At 32.2% G+C, this 19,864-nt stretch overlaps 1 protein-coding gene across 2 annotated transcripts in view; it reads right to left on the reverse strand.

Annotated features, from left to right (window-relative positions):
- The window catches only part of vps50 (VPS50 EARP/GARPII complex subunit), a 481,936-nt gene that overhangs the window by 240,231 nt on the left and 221,841 nt on the right, over positions 1 to 19,864 (reverse strand). For both annotated transcript variants that reach the window (XM_062029406.1, XM_062029407.1), the window contains 3 exons: positions 15,260 to 15,358; positions 8,123 to 8,213; positions 3,559 to 3,738 (listed from right to left, as the gene is read on the reverse strand). In XM_062029406.1, coding sequence (XP_061885390.1) covers positions 3,559 to 3,738; positions 8,123 to 8,213; positions 15,260 to 15,358 — 370 coding nt within the window. The remainder of the gene's footprint in view (positions 1 to 3,558; positions 3,739 to 8,122; positions 8,214 to 15,259; positions 15,359 to 19,864) is intronic.

The raw sequence follows: 19,864 nt of genomic DNA on the forward strand, positions 1-19,864 counted from the left end.
GCAGTCTTCATTGTTCATTAAACAAATTGCAAAAGATTCACCAACACAGATGTCCAGAATACTGGGGAATTTTGCGATGAAAACAGACGACTTAACAGCTGGCCACAATGCTGTCCCGATATGTCCGCACAATCCGTGACGTCACGCGCAAACGTCATCATACCGAGACGTTTTCAGCAGAATATTCCGCAGGAAATTTAAAATGTCACTTTATAAGTTAACCCGGCCGTATTGGCATGTGTTGCAATGTTAAGATTTCATCATTGATATATAAACTATCAGACTGCGTGGTCGCTAGTAGTGGCTTTCAGTAGGCATTTAAGTAGATGGGATGTTTGATCCAAGACACAACTTACATTTAACTAAAATGTTATTTTCTTTGTGCTCGACAAAAGAAAAGTATTGAGAATGTCTCCATGTTAAGAAACTCGACTTCTGGCTTCACCAAGATGTCTTGTTAGTTGTTATGAGAGTAGCGTATGTGCGTGTGTGTGTGTGTTTGGCCCTTTAAGATATGACAGCATGTGAGGTGAGTGACGTCAGTGAGTGAGTGGGCGAGTGGGCGAGAGAGGTGAGGGAGCGGCGACAGTGAGTGCGTGCATGTAGGGATGATACTCGAAACCGCTTTTCCCGGTTGTTCGATAAGAAAAGAACCGAGTCCTCGGACTCGAATCCCTTTTTGAGAACCGGTACCCGTTATCGAGACCACTATAGTAAAGAAAAAGAGTTGGTTCTTTATTCGAATCCCTCGGAACGAATCCCGTCCCGACCAGAAATGCTCCGTGTGACATCGCAAGAAATGACGTCACGTAGCTCAGTCATTAGGCGCAGATAGCGAAAGCAGGAAAAAAATGGACGGGAAAAAGCGCTCTAAGGTGTAATAAAGTTCAAAACAAAAGGTATAATCCAATGAATAACTTTACTGAGAGATTTGAGCACATGACCAACACTTTTACGACCAACCGGAAACATAGCAACCAGGCTAGCAACGCACCTCCTTTACGGCAGCTGTCGCAACGTTCTTAAAACAACCGCAGCACATACATATATATACAACACATCTCCCTTTTTTAACTTTTGTTTTTCTTTCCTTGTAAACAAAACAAAATCACATTGTATATGTGTTGTCTGTCTAATTATAAATAATGCAGACGAGGCGTGTTGGCTGAGTTCTTGACGTTTACTTTCACAGCGTGCTCATTCTTAGCTGCCGGGTGACGACATGCAACAACACTTTTCGGGGCTACCGCGCATGCTCGTCACTCCCGTTGCATGCTGGGTAGTGTAGTTGTTATATTCCCTAGCTCATAACATCTTCCCCCCCATAAAGAAATAATGTTAACTCAAAGTGTAGTTCTTTTTTTAGCTTTAACTTTTCATTTTTTTAGCATTGTAACCACATTTGCAAACAACTTTTCTCTTCATAGAATTTTCTTTCAATAAAGAAATAAAGTGCAAAAATGTCAAAGCATCATAACAAACAGTTATGTTCCAATAGCAGCAGAAGTGCACTTTTTGGAGAGCTGTATTATTTCCAGTTTTGTGCCTAAGGGACTGATTTTATTTAACACTATATTATTATTTATACACCTATAGTGATCACAGAGACAGGTTGTTTTTGTGTTACTGTATATATTTGTTTTTCTGAAAAATCCCACTTAATATACTTTGGGTAACAACAGTCAATATTTATTTATTTTATTTTTTTAGGGGGGTAACAGTCAATATTTATTTATTTATTAGATTAAATTGTTTTCTTATATAATAAAAGTGAGCTTTTGTTAAACCAAATATTGTGTGTTTTTTTTCCATATACAACAACCTATCTGGACTCGATAAGAGAATCGATAAGGAATCGGTTCGATAAGAGGATTCGATAATAGGCTCGAACTCGATAATTTCTTATCAAACATCATCCCTACGTGCAGGTGCTCTAGCTTGGTGGATGGCTGCGTCCAATAAAGTCACAAAGTTGCAACAAACCGCCGGCCTCGTCATTCACCCTCAGCTGTAAAGACCCACTTCCGGGTAAAGTGAAGGTTGTTAGCCCCGAAGTACACGGGCCCTGGAGGAATGTCTCCCCTGCGCCCCTCAACTACGGTCTGGGAGCTCCCTCCCGCCCCCACCCACACCTTTTCTTTTCCTTGTGACTAGGGATGTCCGATAATGGCTTTTTGCCGATATCCGATATTCCGATATTGTCCAACTCTTTAATTACCGATATCAACCGATACCGATATCAACCGATATATACAGTCGTGGAATTAACACATTATTATGCCTAATTTGGACAACCATGTACGGTGAAGATAAGGTACTTTTTAAAAATAATAATAAAATAAGATAACTAAATTAAAACATTTTCTTGAATAAAAAAGAAAGTAAAACAATATAAAAACAGTTACATAGAAACTAGTAATTAATGAAAATGAGTAAAATGAAGTGTTAAAGGTTAGTACTATTAGTGGAGCAGCAGCACGCACAATCATGTGTGCTTACGGACTGTATCCCTTGCAGACTGTATTGATATATATTGATATATAATGTAGGAACCAGAATATTGATAACAGAAAGAAATGGGGGGAGGAAGGTTTTTTGGGTTGGTGCACTAATTGTAAGTGTATCTTGTGTTTTTTATGTTGATTTAATTAAAAAAAGAAAAAAAACCACAAAAAAAACCGATACAGATAATTAAAAAAACGATACCGATAATTTCCGATATTACATTTTAACGCATTTATCGGCCGATATTATCGGCCTGCCGATATTATCAGCCGATAAATGCGTTAAAATGTAATATCGGAAAATATAGGTATCGGTTTTTTTATTATCTGTATCTGTTTTTTTTATTTTTTTTTTTTTTATTAAATCAACATAAAAAACACAAGATACACTTACAATTAGTGCACCAACCCAAAAAAACTCCCTCCCCCCATTTCTTTCTGTTATCAATATTCTGGTTCCTACATTATATATCAATATATATCAATACAGTCTGCAAGGGATACAGTCCGTAAGCACACATGATTGTGCGTGCTGCTGCTCCACTAATAGTACTAACCTTTAACAGTTAATTTTACTCATTTTCATTCATTACTAGTTTCTATGTAACTGTTTTTATATTGTTTTACTTTCTTTTTTATTCAAGAAAATGTTTTTAATTTATTTATCTTATTTTATTTGATTCATTTTTTTAAAAAGTACCTTATCTTCACCATACCTGGTTGTCCAAATTAGGCATAATAATGTGTTAATTCCACGACTGTATATATTGGTTGATATCGGTATCGGTAATTAAAGAGTTGGACAATATCGGCATATCGGCAAAAAGCCATTATCGGACATCCCTACTTGTGACACATAAGGACGACACTGCAGCGCTCCAATAAAACACACTCAGATCTTCTGTTTCTAGCCGATACTACATAAAAAAATAAGGTAAAATAACGCAGTAACGCATCATGTTGTAACGGTAACTGGGTTACTGAATATAAAAAAACCCGCGTTAGATTACTAGTTACCGCCGAAACTAACGTTGTAACGGTGCTCAGCACTCACCCCGTTGGAAGCCAGCACGTCCTCCGTCTCCTCCTCGTTGTGTTCAATGTGCATTTCAAAGGGGTTTCCGTCTTGCAGGTACTGCTGGAACAGAGACAGCTCCCCCTGGATTAGGATGGACGCGCCCTGGCGGCTTGGGGACATGGAAGGGGAGCGACACTGGTCCATGAACTTAAACTCCTGCTCCATGAAAGATCAGACAGTGGATGGAATGATTAAAGCTTTGACTGGAAATAGCATAAATAGGCACAACTCTCCAGTTGTAACATAGAACAAGCAAACTGTCTGCCAAAATAGAGTTTTTTTCGTACTTCATGAATTCACAAGGCTTCAAGAAGATGGCAAACTGTACAGTAAGTGGACGTTCTCCCTTACAGTAGGAAGACAAATGAGGGAGGGGTGGAGAGCTTCACTGTCCACTTTTTTTCCCCGAGTCATACCAAAGACTATAAAAATGGGAGCCATTACCTCCCTGCTTGGCACTCAGCATCAAGGGTTGGAATTGGGGGTTAAAGCACCAAAAATGATTCCCGGGCGCGGCCACCGCTGCTGCTCACTGCTCCCCTCACCTCCCAGGGGTTGAACAAGGGGATGGGTCAAATGCAGAGGGCAAATTTCGCCACACCAAGTGTGTGTGTGACAATCATTGGTACTTTAACTTTAACCGCCATATGGCCGTAGAGTGGTAAATATTAGGGATGTCCGATAATATCGGCCTGCCGATATTATCGGCCGATAAATGCGTTAAAATGTAATATCGGAAATTATCGGTATCGGTTTTTTTATTATCTGTATCATTTTTTTTTTTTTTTTTTAATTAAATCAACATAAAAAACACAAGATACACTTACAATTAGTGCACCAACCCAAAAAACCTCCCTCCCCCCATGTCTTTCTGTTATCAATATTCTGGTTCCTACATTATATATCAATACAGTCTGCAAGGGATACAGTCCGTAAGCACACATGATTGTGCGTGCTGCTGCTCCACTAATAGTACTAACCTTTAACAGTTAATTTTACTCATTTTCATTCATTACTAGTTTCTATGTAACTGTTTTTATATTGTTTTACTTTCTTTTTTATTCAAGAAAATGTTTTTAATTTAGTTATCTTATTTTATTATTTTTTTTAAAAAAAGTACCTTATCTTCACCATACCTGGTTGTCCAAATTAGGCATAATAATGTGTTAATTCCACGACTGCATATATCGGTTGATATCGGTATCGGTAATTAAAGAGTTGGACAATATCGGAATATCGGCAAAAAGCCATTATCGGACATCCCAAGTAAATATCTTCAAATGTGTTTTACGGCAATATCAACTTTGATCAGTTGCTATGTAGAGTGGCGCTTTCCACCATTTTCAGCAGACTGCATTGCAAAATGATTAACCCCACACCTTGCTCTTACGCAAGATACACCCGGGAATGGGGCCATATGAATCCCTTCCCTACTGTACATACAGTACAGGCCAAAAGTTTGGACACACCTTCTCCTCATTCAATGTGTTTTCTTTATTTTCATGACTATTTACATTGTAGATTGTCACATCAAAACTATGAATGAACACATGTGGAGTTATGTACTTAACAAAAAAAAAAGTTAAAATAACTGAAGACATGTTTTATATTCTAGTTTCTTCAAAATAGCCACCATTTGCTCTGATTACTGCTTTTTCCAGGTGACTGTCAGGTTCAAACACTGATGACATCTATTAAACAGACAAGAAGCAAGGAATTAAACAGAGACATGATTCAATTTAGCTCAATTGAGGATTAACGTCTGGGATGTACTCTTTGCACAGTCCTCCCCCACGCTCTGACGGAAGATTGTACGCCTCCTCTTTTATTGGGACTTTCCCTGATGACATGGCAACAGCTGTTTCTAAGGGAGGGGGGTCGTAAACAGCCGTCGCCTTTCGTTACAAAACAGTTCAAGGAAAAGGTGCCTGGAAGGGGGCAGGTTCTGCTTCCTCTCCGCTTTGTAGATCTCGGGTCAAGACAAAATCTTCCTGTGGATTACAATACATCAAAGAAACCGACACCTTCATGTCGCTTCCCATCCTACACAGTGGAGTTGTACAAGCCTTTTGATTGGTAAGATCATTGAAACACAACGTTTTGTGATAACTTAGATATAATTATTCTGATAGTGACTACCTCTTGAAGCTCATGGAGAGAATGCCAACAGTGTGCAAAGCAGTGATCAGAGCAAAGGGTGGCGATTTTGAAGAAACTAGAATATAAAACATGTTTTCAGTTATTTCACCTTGTTTTGTTAAGTACATAACTCCACATGTGTTCATTCATAGTTTTGATGTGACAATCTACAAATGTAAATAGTCATGAAAATAAAGAAAAAGCATTGAATGAGGAGGTATGTCCAAACTTTTGAAACTATGAATTATTTTGTTTGATTAACCGAGTAGTACGCTATAACACTTTATAGCCTAAACATGCATATTTTAGAGACAAGAGCTGAAATAAACAACAATTTTTATGCTAGCCATAATCTTCATTCTTTTTTCCAATACATGCACATCAGCATTTTTTTTTTATTTTTTTTTTTTATTTTTTTATTATACATATAAATAAAATACTTGAATTTCAGTGTTCTGCAGGCTATCCAGTAGATGGCAGCATTGTCCTGTCTAAGAGTGTCACAACATTGCTGTTTACTGCAGACGAACTGCTTTACGGTAGACTAAACGTGACTGCTGTTGTTGTGTGTTGGTACCGCGCTGGGAGGACGTTAATGAAACTGCCTAACAATAAACCCACATAAGAAACCAAGAACTCTCTCTCCTTGTTGTGCACTCTACTCTCTAAAAGCCGTAGATGTTATGACGTCATTGGGCAGGCAAGCTGTTTATATTGTGGGAAAGCGGGACGTGAGAACGGCTGTCCCCACTCAGGGGGCGTGGCCTCCAGCTCCGGCTGAATACCGGGAGTTTGTCGGGAGAAAATCTCTGCCGGGAGGTTGTCGGGAGAGGCGCTGAATACTGGGATTCTCCCGCCAAAAACGGGAGGGTTGGCAAGTATGCACACACACCACCGCTCTCATGTACGCTCTTTTGCAGCCATCGTAGAGAAACTACAGTACAGGCCAAAAGTTTGGACACATCCTCATTCAATGCGTTTTCTTTATTTTCATGACTATTTACATGCTTGAAGCTCATGGAGAGAATGCCCAGAGTGTGCAAAGCAGTAATCAGAGCAAAGGGTGGCTATTTTGAAGAAACTACAATATAAAACATGTTTTCGGTTGTTTCACCTTTTTTTTGTGAAGTACATAACTCCACATGTGTTCATTCATAGTTTTGATGTGACAATCTACAATGTAAATAGTCATGAAAATAAAGAAAAAGCATTGAATGAGAAGGTGTGTCCAAACTTTTGGCCTGTACTTTATATGTTTTTGTCTCTTATGATTGTGAATTATAGGCAAAATTGAAAAAAAATAGGGATGTCCGATAATGGCTTTTTTTCCGATATCCGATATTGTCCAACTCTTTAATTACCGATACCGATATCAACCGATACCGATATCAACCGATACATACAGTCGTGGAATTAACACATTATTATGTCTAATTTGGACAACCAGGTATGGTGAAGATAAGGTACTTTTTTAAAAAAATATATAAAATAAAATAAGATAACTAAATTAAAAACATTTTCTTGAATAAAAAAGAAAGTAAAACAATATAAAAACAGTTACATAGAAACTAGTAATTAATGAAAATGAGTAACATTAACTGTTAAAGGTTAGTACTATTAGTGGACCAGCAGCACGCACAATCATGTGTGCTTACGGACTGTATCCCTTGCAGACTGTATTGATATATATTGATATATAATGTAGGAACCAGAATATTAATAACAGAAAGAAACAACCCTTTTGTGTGAATGAGGAGGGAGGTTTATTGGGTTGGTGCATTAATTGTAAGTGTATCTTGTGTTTTTTATGTTGATTTAATTTAATACAATAAAAAAATTAAAAAAAACAAAAAAAACCGATACCGATAATAAAAAAAACGATACCGATAATTTCCGATATTACATTTTAACGCATTTATCGTCCGATAATATCGGCCTGCCGATATTATCGGACGATAAATGCGTTAAAAAAAAAAAAAAAACAATACCGATAATAAAAAAAACGATACCGATAATTTCCGATATTACATTTTAATTATCGTCCGATAATATCGGACGATAAATGCGTTAAAATGTAATATCGGAAATTATCGGTATCGTTTTTTTTTACATTTTAACGCATTTATCGTCCGATAATATCGGACGATAAATGCGTTAAATTATCGGTATCGTTTTTTTTCGGCAGGCCAATATTATCGGACGATAAATGCGTTAAAATGTAATATCGGAAATTATCGGTATCGGTTTTTTTATTATCAGTATCGTTTTTTTTGTTTGTTTTTTTTTTGCAATTAAATCAACATAAAAAACACAATATAAGGCCGATATTATCGGACATCCCTAAAAAAAAAACCTTTAAAGTGAGCACACACAATAAATAACCGCTAAAATTCTGACTTACATGGAGCTGTGAGATGTTGAAGTTCGATTTGACGGGGCAAAGTTCCCACGTTTCATTTTCCAGAAACATCCGCAGCTCCTCCAGTCGAGCCCTAAGGAATTGAAAAGGAGGAGAAATGAACCAAATCTGTACATTCACAACTACGACAGGAAGAAAGGCGCACATTTGAACCGTCAATATAAACAATTGTCTCAAGGAACTTTACAGAGCCGAGGAGCGAGAGGCCTTCAAATGGGGGGAAAAAAAAAAAAAAGTGAAGATGAGTTGATTGAAGTGACAGTGGAAATGTGGAGGCAGGGACGATGCATGTCAAGTGTGGAAGAGCAGCACATGGCACCCTTGAGGCTCCTCGGTGTTGTTTCACCATACTTCACTTACATTCAATTAAGGCTGGGGAACACTCAAGGGGACTCGTGTTAAGGTTTTGCATTTATATTTTCATCTCAGCCTGTTAAGTTGACTCGGTCTCCAGGGAAACCAGCAGTATTGCGTATGCACGCACACGAAATAGTTACATTCTCAGTTGGTCCGTCACTACTGTAATCTAAGCATCGTGCCTGTGTGCATTCTCCACTTTCATAATATTACCTAATTATACATATGAAGTATTATCGATGACTCCTGACAGGTAATCACAGCAGCGTTGTGGCGCTCTTTTAGTCCTGGCGTACATGATGAAGTGGATGGCAGCGGGTTACCGTATCACGGCTATGATTGAGTGTCCACTCTTAGAACGTGGCACGCTGCGAGCCTGGAAAATGTCTGCCAAGTGAGGCGTGTTCTAACAAATCTCACCAGTGGTAGTTTTTAAAATACTTCACACTCTGGCGCTTAAAGAATAATTGTGTCTAAGTTATCACACAACTCTTATGCTTAAAGGCCGTTGCTATAGTTATTATCAATTGTGCTGAAGTTGTACTTTTCTATCTGTGCAAAGGGACAACTTGCAATCTTGGATTGCGAGTCGTCTCGTATCAGTGTTTGTCAAGGGCGAACATCGAGTACCTTGACGCAGACGAAGCAGAGACATGGCGATATCACGAGTGTCAGCACATTTCCATTTCTGAATAATCATATATTGTGTCTAATTAGGGCTGCTGAAATTACCCCCCTTTCCTTCAGAAGCAGCCTCGGTGATGTAACCAGGGACCTCCCGAATAAATAGAGGAGCACGTGGGCTGTGCCTTAGAGCAGTGGTCCCCAACCTTTTTGTAGCTGCGGACCGGTCAACGCTTGAAAATTTGTCCCACGGACCGGTGGGGGGGTATTTAAAAAAAAAAAAAAAAAAAGTATTTAAAAATTTTTTTTTTTACATAAATAAATACAATCATGTGTGCTTACGGACTGTATCCCTGCAGACTGTATTGATCTATATTGATATATATAATGTATATATTGTGTTTTTTATGTTGATTTCATTTAAAAAAAAAAAAAAAAAAGTATTTAAAACATTTTTTTTTTACTTAAATAAATACAATCATGTGTGCTTACGGACTGTATCCCTGCAGACTGTATTGATCTATATTGATATATATAATGTATATATTGTGTTTTTTATGTTGATTTCATTTAAAAAAAAAAAAAAAAAATTATTTAAAAATTATTTTTTTTACATAAATAAATGCAATCATGTGTGCTTACGGACTGTATCCCTGCAGACTGTATTGATCTATATTGATATATATAATGTATATATTGTGTTTTTTATGTTGATTTCATTTAAAAAAAAAAAAAAAAAAGTATTTAAAACATTTTTTTTTTTACATAAATAAATACAATCATGTGTGCTTACGGACTGTATCCCTGCAGACTGTATTGATCTATATTGATATATATAATGTATATATTGTGTTTTTTATGTTGATTTCATTTTAAAAAAATAAAAATAAAAAGTATTTAAAAACATTTTTTTTTACATAAATAAATACAATCATGTGTGCTTACGGACTGTATCCCTGCAGACTGTATTGATCTATATTGATATATATAATGTATATATTGTGTTTTTTATGATGATTTCATTTAAAAAAAAAAATAAAATTAAAAAAAAGTATTTAAAAAATTTTTTTTTTACATAAATAAATACAATCATGTGTGCTTACGGACTGTATCCCTGCAGACTGTATTGATCTATATTGATATATATAATGTATATATTGTGTTTTTTATGTTGATTTCATTTAAAAAAAAAAAAAAAAAGTATTTAAAACATTTTTTTTTTACATAAATAAATACAATCATGTGTGCTTACGGACTGTATCCCTGCAGACTGTATTGATGTATATTGATATATATAATGTATATATTGTGTTTTTTATGTTGATTTCATTTAAAAAAAAAAAAAAAAAAATTATTTAAAAATTTTTTTTTTTACATAAATAAATGCAATCATGTGTGCTTACGGACTGTATCCCTGCAGACTGTATTGATCTATATTGATATATATAATGTATATATTGTGTTTTTTATGATGATTTCATTTTAAAAAAAAAATAAAATTAAAAAAAAGCATTTAAAAAAATTTTTTTTTACATAAATAAATACAATCATGTGTGCTTACGGACTGTATCCCTGCAGACTGTATTGATCTATATTGATATATATAATGTATATATTGTGTTTTTTATGTTGATTTCATTTAAAAAAAAAAAAAAAAAGTATTTAAAACATTTTTTTTTTACTTAAATAAATACAATCATGTGTGCTTACGGACTGTATCCCTGCAGACTGTATTGATCTATATTGATATATATAATGTATATATTGTGTTTTTTATGTTGATTTCATTTAAAAAAAAAAAAAAAAAATTATTTAAAAATGTTTTTTTTACATAAATAAATGCAATCATGTGTGCTTACGGACTGTATCCCTGCAGACTGTATTGATCTATATTGATATATATAATGTATATATTGTGTTTTTTATGTTGATTTCATTTAAAAAAAAAAAAAAAAAGTATTTAAAACATTTTTTTTTTTACATAAATAAATACAATCATGTGTGCTTACGGACTGTATCCCTGCAGACTGTATTGATCTATATTGATATATATAATGTATGTATTGTGTTTTTTATGTTGATTTCATTAAAAAAAAAAAAAAATAAAAAGTATTTAAAAACTTTTTTTTTTACATAAATAAATACAATCATGTGTGCTTACGGACTGTATCCCTGCAGACTGTATTGATCTATATTGATATATATAATGTATATATTGTGTTTTTTATGATGATTTCATTTTTTAAAAAAAATAAAATTAAAAAAAAGTATTTAAAAAAATTTTTTTTTACATAAATAAATACAATCATGTGTGCTTACGGACTGTATCCCTGCAGACTGTATTGATCTATACTGATATATATAATGTATATATTGTGTTTTTTATGTTGATTTCATTTAAAAAAAAAAAAAAAAAGTATTTAAAACATTTTTTTTTTACTTAAATAAATACAATCATGTGTGCTTACGGACTGTATCCCTGCAGACTGTATTGATCTATATTGATATATATAATGTATATATTGTGTTTTTTATGTTGATTTCATTTAAAAAAAAAAAAAAAAAATTATTTAAAACATTTTTTTTTTTACATAAATAAATACAATCATGTGTGCTTACGGACTGTATCCCTGCAGACTGTATTGATCTATATTGATATATATAATGTATATATTGTGTTTTTTATGTTGATTTCATTTAAAAAAAAAAAAAAAAAAGTATTTAAAACATTTTTTTTTTTACATAAATAAATACAATCATGTGTGCTTACGGACTGTATCCCTGCAGACTGTATTGATCTATATTGATATATATAATGTATATATTGTGTTTTTTATGTTGATTTCATTTTAAAAAAATAAAAATAAAAAGTATTTAAAAACATTTTTTTTTACATAAATAAATACAATCATGTGTGCTTACGGACTGTATCCCTGCAGACTGTATTGATGTATATTGATATATATAATGTATATATTGTGTTTTTTATGATGATTTCATTTAAAAAAAAAAAAAAATTAAAAAAAAGTATTTAAAAAATTTTTTTTTTACATAAATAAATACAATCATGTGTGCTTACGGACTGTATCCCTGCAGACTGTATTGATCTATATTGATATATATAATGTATATATTGTGTTTTTTATGTTGATTTCATTTAAAAAAAAAAAAAAAAAAAAAAAAAAAAAAAAAAGTATTTAAAACATTTTTTTTTTACATAAATAAATACAATCATGTGTGCTTACGGACTGTATCCCTGCAGACTGTATTGATCTATATTGATATATATAATGTATATATTGTGTTTTTTATGTTGATTTCATTTAAAAAAAAAAAAAAAAAAAAAAAAAAGTATTTAAAAAATTTTTTTTTTTACATAAATAAATACAATCATGTGTGCTTACGGACTGTATCCCTGCAGACTGTATCGATCTATATTGATATATATATATAATGTATATATTGTGTTTTTTATGTTGATTTCATTTTAAAAAAATTAAAAAAAAGTATTTAAAACATTTTTTTTTTTACATAAATAAATACAATCATGTGTGCTTACGGACTGTATCCCTGCAGACTGTATTGACCTATATTGATATATATAATGTATATATTGTGTTTTTTATGTTGATTTCATTTAAAAAAAAAAAAAAAAAGTATTTAAAACATTTTTTTTTTTACATAAATAAATACAATCATGTGTGCTTACGGACTGTATCCCTGCAGACTGTATTGATCTATATTGATATATATAATGTATATATTGTGTTTTTTATGTTGATTTCATTTAAAAAAAATAAAAATAAAAAGTATTTAAAAACATTTTTTTTTACATAAATAAATACAATCATGTGTGCTTACGGACTGTATCCCTGCAGACTGTATTGATCTATATTGATATATATAATGTATATATTGTGTTTTTTATGATGATTTCATTTAAAAAAAAAATAAAAATTAAAAAAAAGTATTTAAAAAATTTTTTTTTTACATAAATAAATACAATCATGTGTGCTTACGGACTGTATCCCTGCAGACTGTATTGATCTATATTGATATATATAATGTATATATTGTGTTTTTTATGTTGATTTCATTTAAAAAAAAAAAAAAAAAAAAAAAAAAAAAAAAGTATTTAAAACATTTTTTTTTTACATAAATAAATACAATCATGTGTGCTTACGGACTGTATCCCTGCAGACTGTATTGATCTATATTGATATATATAATGTATATATTGTGTTTTTTATGTTGATTTCATTTAAAAAAAAAAAAAAAAAAAAAAAAAGTATTTAAAAAATTTTTTTTTTTACATAAATAAATACAATCATGTGTGCTTACGGACTGTATCCCTGCAGACTGTATCGATCTATATTGATATATATATAATGTATATATTGTGTTTTTTATGTTGATTTCATTTTAAAAAAATTAAAAAAAAGTATTTAAAACATTTTTTTTTTTACATAAATAAATACAATCATGTGTGCTTACGGACTGTATCCCTGCAGACTGTATTGATCTATATTGATATATATAATGTATATATTGTGTTTTTTATGTTGATTTCATTTAAAAAAAAAAAAAAAAAAAAAAAAAAAGTATTTAAAAATTTTTTTTTTTTACATAAATAAATACAATCATGTGTGCTTACGGACTGTATCCCTGCAGACTGTATCGATCTATATTGATATATATATAATGTATATATTGTGTTTTTTATGTTGATTTCATTTTAAAAAAATTAAAAAAAAGTATTTAAAACATTTTTTTTTTTACATAAATAAATACAATCATGTGTGCTTACGGACTGTATCCCTGCAGACTGTATTGATCTATATTGATATATATAATGTATATATTGTGTTTTTTATGTTGATTTCATTTAAAAAAAAAAAAAAAAAGTATTTAAAACATTTTTTTTTTTACATAAATAAATACAATCATGTGTGCTTACGGACTGTATCCCTGCAGACTGTATTGATCTATATTGATATATATAATGTATATATTGTGTTTTTTATGTTGATTTCATTTAAAAAAAATAAAAATAAAAAGTATTTAAAAACATTTTTTTTTACATAAATAAATACAATCATGTGTGCTTACGGACTGTATCCCTGCAGACTGTATTGATCTATATTGATATATATAATGTATATATTGTGTTTTTTATGATGATTTCATTTAAAAAAAAAAAAAAAAAAAAAAAAAGTATTTAAAACATTTTTTTTTTACATAAATAAATACAATCATGTGTGCTTACGGACTGTATCCCTGCAGACTGTATTGATCTATATTGATATATATAATGTATATATTGTGTTTTTTATGTTGATTTCATTTAAAAAAAATAAAAATAAAAAGTATTTAAAAACATTTTTTTTTACATAAATAAATACAATCATGTGTGCTTACGGACTGTATCCCTGCAGACTGTATTGATCTATATTGATATATATAATGTATATATTGTGTTTTTTATGTTGATTTCATTTAAAAAAAAAAAAAAAAAAAAAAAAAAGTATTTAAAACATTTTTTTTTTACATAAATAAATACAATCATGTGTGCTTACGGACTGTATCCCTGCAGACTGTATTGATCTATATTGATATATATAATGTATATATTGTGTTTTTTATGTTGATTTCATTTAAAAAAAAAAAAAAAAAAAAAAAAAAGTATTTAAAAATTTTTTTTTTTTACATAAATAAATACAATCATGTGTGCTTACGGACTGTATCCCTGCAGACTGTATCGATCTATATTGATATATATATAATGTATATATTGTGTTTTTTATGTTGATTTCATTTAAAAAAAAATAAAATAAAAAAAATAAAATTTAATTTCTTGTGCGGCCCGGTACCAATCGGTCCGCGGACCGGTGGTTGGGGACCACTGCCTTAGAGCGTAGGGTTGGAACTGTAACTAAATGTACAGCCCAATTCGTCTCTCCTAATTGAGCAAAATTGAACTCTGTCTCTGCATGATTCCTTGCTTCTTGTCTGTTTAATAGATGCCATCAGTTTGAACCTGACCTATCACGGCTATGATTAAGTGTCCTCTCTTAAAACGTGGCACGCTGCGAGCCTGGAAAATGTCTGCCAAGTGAGGCCTGTTCTAACAAATCTCACCTGTGGTAGTTTTTGAAATAGTTCACACTCTGGCGCTTAATGGACTCCTGCAGGACCTCCGATTTACTGCCGCAGAATTCTTCACCCACTTGCATTAACCTGGGAAGAGCGAGGGAGGAAACGGCAATGAGTTAAGATAAGATAAGATGTTGGGCTGTTCACAATGTTGTACACTGCTGCGGTGATTCGGCTCCACAAATTCAGATCTTGATTTTATTTTGTATAAATGATGACAGCCTTAAGTGCCCGATGGGTCAGTACCTGTTCCTACCTACTTGGAGTGGGTGGACCCCAGCGGCAAAAAGTCCCCCACCAATCTAACAGTCATTTCTGCACCTTAGCTGACCTCGGTTTCAAAAGTTCAGATTTTGATTCTAATTATACTATTTATTATATTATTATACTATTACTAATATATATATATTAGACTATATACTAGATACTAGGGATGTCCGATAATGGCTTTTTGCCGATATCCGATATTCCGATATTGTCCAACTCTTTAATTACAGATACCGATATCAACCGATACCGATATCAACCGATAAATGCAGTCGTGGAATTAACACATTATTATGCCTAATTTGGACAACCAGGTATGGTGATGATAAGGTACTTTTTAAAAAAAATAATAAAATAAGATAACTAAATTAAAAACATTTTCTTGAATAAAAAAGAAAGTAAAACAATATAAAAACAGTTACATAGAAACTAGTAATGAATGAAAATGAGTAAAATTAACTGTTAAAGGTTAGTACTATTAGTGGACCAGCAGCACGCACAATCATGTGTGCTTACGGACTGTATCCCTTGCAGACTGTATTGATATATATTGATATATAATGTAGGAAGCAGAATATTAATAAAAGAAAGAAATGGGGGAGGGAGGTTTTTTGGGTTGGTGCACTAATTGTAAGTGTATCTTGTGTTTTTTATGTTGATTTAATAAAAAAAATAAAAATAAAAAAAACAACAACAACGATACAGATAATAAAAAAAACGATACCGATAATTTCCGATATTACATTTTAACGCATTTATCGGCCGATAATATCGGCAGGCCGATATTATCCGACATCCCTACTATATACTAATTATATCATTGTATACAAAGATGGCGGTGCCTTGTTCGGCTGCAGAGGCTCCTCTTCCTCCAATCCAGGAGATGGCAAAAAGCCGCTGCCTGACCAGGGCTCAGAGAATCTGCAGAGACTCCTCCCACCCCCACCAAGGACCGTTTTCACTGCTGGACTCTAGAAAGAGGTTCCGCAGCCTCCGAAGCAGAACCTCCAGGTTCTGTAACAGCTTCTTCCCTCAGGCCGTAAGACACTTGAACGCATCATAATTATCCCCTCAATTACCCCCAAAAATGGATTAACTGGCTGGACTATAAAGACAATATAACATACGTCCATAAACCTGGATGCATATGCAAAAGTGCAATATATATTCATATCTGCACCTTATTGCTCTTTTATCCTGCACTACCATGAGCTAATGCAACAAAATGTTATTATCTGTACTGTAAAGTTCAAATTTGAATGACAATAAAAAGGAAGTCTAAGTCTAATTGCTACAAATGATGACAGTCTGAAGTGGCTTTATTGAAATGTTATTTTATTTCATTTTAATGTTTTTATTGTATTTGATTTTACACACACTAATATATATATATATATATATATATATATATATATACATATATATATATATATATATATATATATATATATATATATACACACATACATACATATATATACATACATATATATATATATATATATATATATATATATATATATATATATATATATATATATATATATATATATATATATATATATATATATATATATATACACACATACATACATACATATATAAATATATATATATATATATACACTACCGTTCAAAAGTTTGGGGTCACATTGAAATGTCCTTATTTTTGAAGGAAAAGCACTGTACTTTTCAATGAAGATAACTTTAAACTAGTCTTAACTTGAAAGAAATACACTCTATACATTGCTAATGTGGTAAATGACTATTCTAGCTGCAAATGTCTGATTTTTGGTGCAATATCTACATAGGTGTATAGAGGCCCATTTCCAGCAACTATCACTCCAGTGTTCTAATTATGGATGTCCGATAATGGCTTTTTGCCGATATCCGATATGCCGATATTGTCCAACTCTTTAATTACCAATACCGATATCAACCGATACCGATATCAACCGATATATACAGTCGTGGAATTAACACATTATTATGCCTAATTTGGACAACCAGGTATGGTGAAGATAAGGTACTTTTTAAAAAAATGAATCAAATAAAATAAGATAAATTAATTAAAAACATTTTCTTGAATAAAAAAGAAAGTAAAACAATATAAAAACAGTTACATAAAAACTAGTAATTAATGAAAATTAGTAAAATTAACTGTTAAAGGTTAGTACTATTAGTGGAGCAGCAGCACGCACAATCATGTGTGCTTACGGACTGTATCCCTTGCAGACTGCATTGATATATATTGATATATAATGTAGGAACCACAATATTAATAACAGAAAGAAACAACCCTTTTGTGTGAATGAGTGTAAATGGGGGAGGGAGGTTTTTTGGGTTGGTGCACTAATTGTAAGTGTATCTTGTGTTTTTTATGTTGATTTAATAAAATAAAAAATAAAAAAAACAAACAAAAAAACAGATACTGATAATAAAAAAAAAATGATACCGATAATTTCCGATATTACATTTTAACACATTTATCGGCCGATAATATCGGTCTGCCGACATCTCTAGTTCTAATGGTACAATGTGTTTGCTCATTGGCTCAGAAGGCTAATTGATGATTAGAAAACCCTTGTGCAATCATGTTCACACATCTGAAAACACTTTAGCTCGTTACAGAAGCTACAAAACTGACCTTCCTTTGAGCGGATTGAGTTTCTGGAGCATCACATTTGTGGGGTCAATTAAACGCTCAAAATGGCCAGAAAAAGAGAACTTTCATCTGAAACTCGACAGTCTATTCTTGTTCTTAGAAATGAAGGCTATTCCACTAAATTGTTTGGGTGACCCCAAACTTTTGAACGGTAGTGTATATATACATATATATATATACTGTATATATATATATGTATATATATTAGAGATGTCCGATAAAATCGGCCTGCCGATATTATCGGCCGTTATTTTTGATGGGGCGGCGTGGCGAAGTTGGTAGAGTGGCCGTGCCAGCAATCGGAGGGTTGCTGGTTACTGGGGTTCAATCCCCACCTTCTACCATCCTAGTCACGTCCGTTGTGTCCTTGGGCAAGACACTTCACCCTTGCTCCTGATGGCTGCTGGTTAGCGCATCGCATGGCAGCTCCCGCCATCAGTGTGTGAATGTGGAAATACTGTCAAAGCGCTTTGAGTACCTTGAAGGTAGAAATACAAGTATAAACCATTTATCAGTTATTTATTATCGGTATCGTTTTTTTAAATTATTTTTTTTGTTGTTGTATTAAATCAACATAAAAAACACAAGATACACTTACAATTAGTGTAACCTTCCCCCATTTACACTCATTCACACAAAAGGGTTGTTTCTTTCTGTTATTAATATTCTGGTTCCTACATTATATATCAATATATATCAATACAGTCTGCAAGGGATACAGTCCGTAAGCACACATGATTGTGCGTGCTGCTGCTCCACTAATAGTACTAACCTTTAACAGTTAATTTTACTCATTTTCACTCATTACTAGTTTCTATGTAACTGTTTTTATATTGTTTTACTTTCTTTTTATTCAAGAAAATGTTTTTAATTTATCTTATTTTATGAATTTTTTTTAAAAAGGACCTTATCTTCACCATACCTGGTTGTCCAAATTAGGCATAATAATGTGTTAATTCCACGACTGTATATATCGGTATCGGTAATTAAGAGTTGGACAATATCGGAATATCGGCAAAAAGCCATTATCGGACATCCCTAATATATACACTACCGTTCAAAAGTTTGGGGTCACCCAAACAATTTAGTGGAATAGCCTTCATTTCTAAGAACAAGAATAGACTGTCGAGTTTCAGATGAAAGTTCTCTTTTTCTGGCCATTTTGAGCGTTTAATTGACCCCACAAATGTGATGCTCCAGAAACTCAATCTGCTCAAAGGAAAGTCAGTTTTGTAGCTTCTGTAACGAGCTAAACTGTTTTCAGATGATTGCACAAGGCTTTTCTAATCATCAATTAGCCTTCTGAGCCAATGAGCAAACACATTGTACCATTAGAACACTGGAGTGATAGTTGCTGGAAATGGGCCTCTATACACCTATGTAGATATTGCACCAAAAAGCAGACATTTGCAGCTAGAATAGTCATTTACCACATTAGCAATGTATAGAGTGTATTTCTTTAAAGTTAAGACTAGTTTAAAGTTATCTTCATTGAAAAGTACAGTGCTTTTCCTTCAAAAATAAGGACATTTCAATGTGACCCCAAACTTTTGAACGGTAGTGTATATATATATATATATATATATATATATATATATATATATATATATATATATATATATATATATATATATAAATATATATATATATATATATAT

The sequence above is a fragment of the Entelurus aequoreus genome, linkage group LG20, assembly GCF_033978785.1.
Source record: "Entelurus aequoreus isolate RoL-2023_Sb linkage group LG20, RoL_Eaeq_v1.1, whole genome shotgun sequence".
Taxonomy (NCBI): domain Eukaryota; kingdom Metazoa; phylum Chordata; class Actinopteri; order Syngnathiformes; family Syngnathidae; genus Entelurus; species Entelurus aequoreus.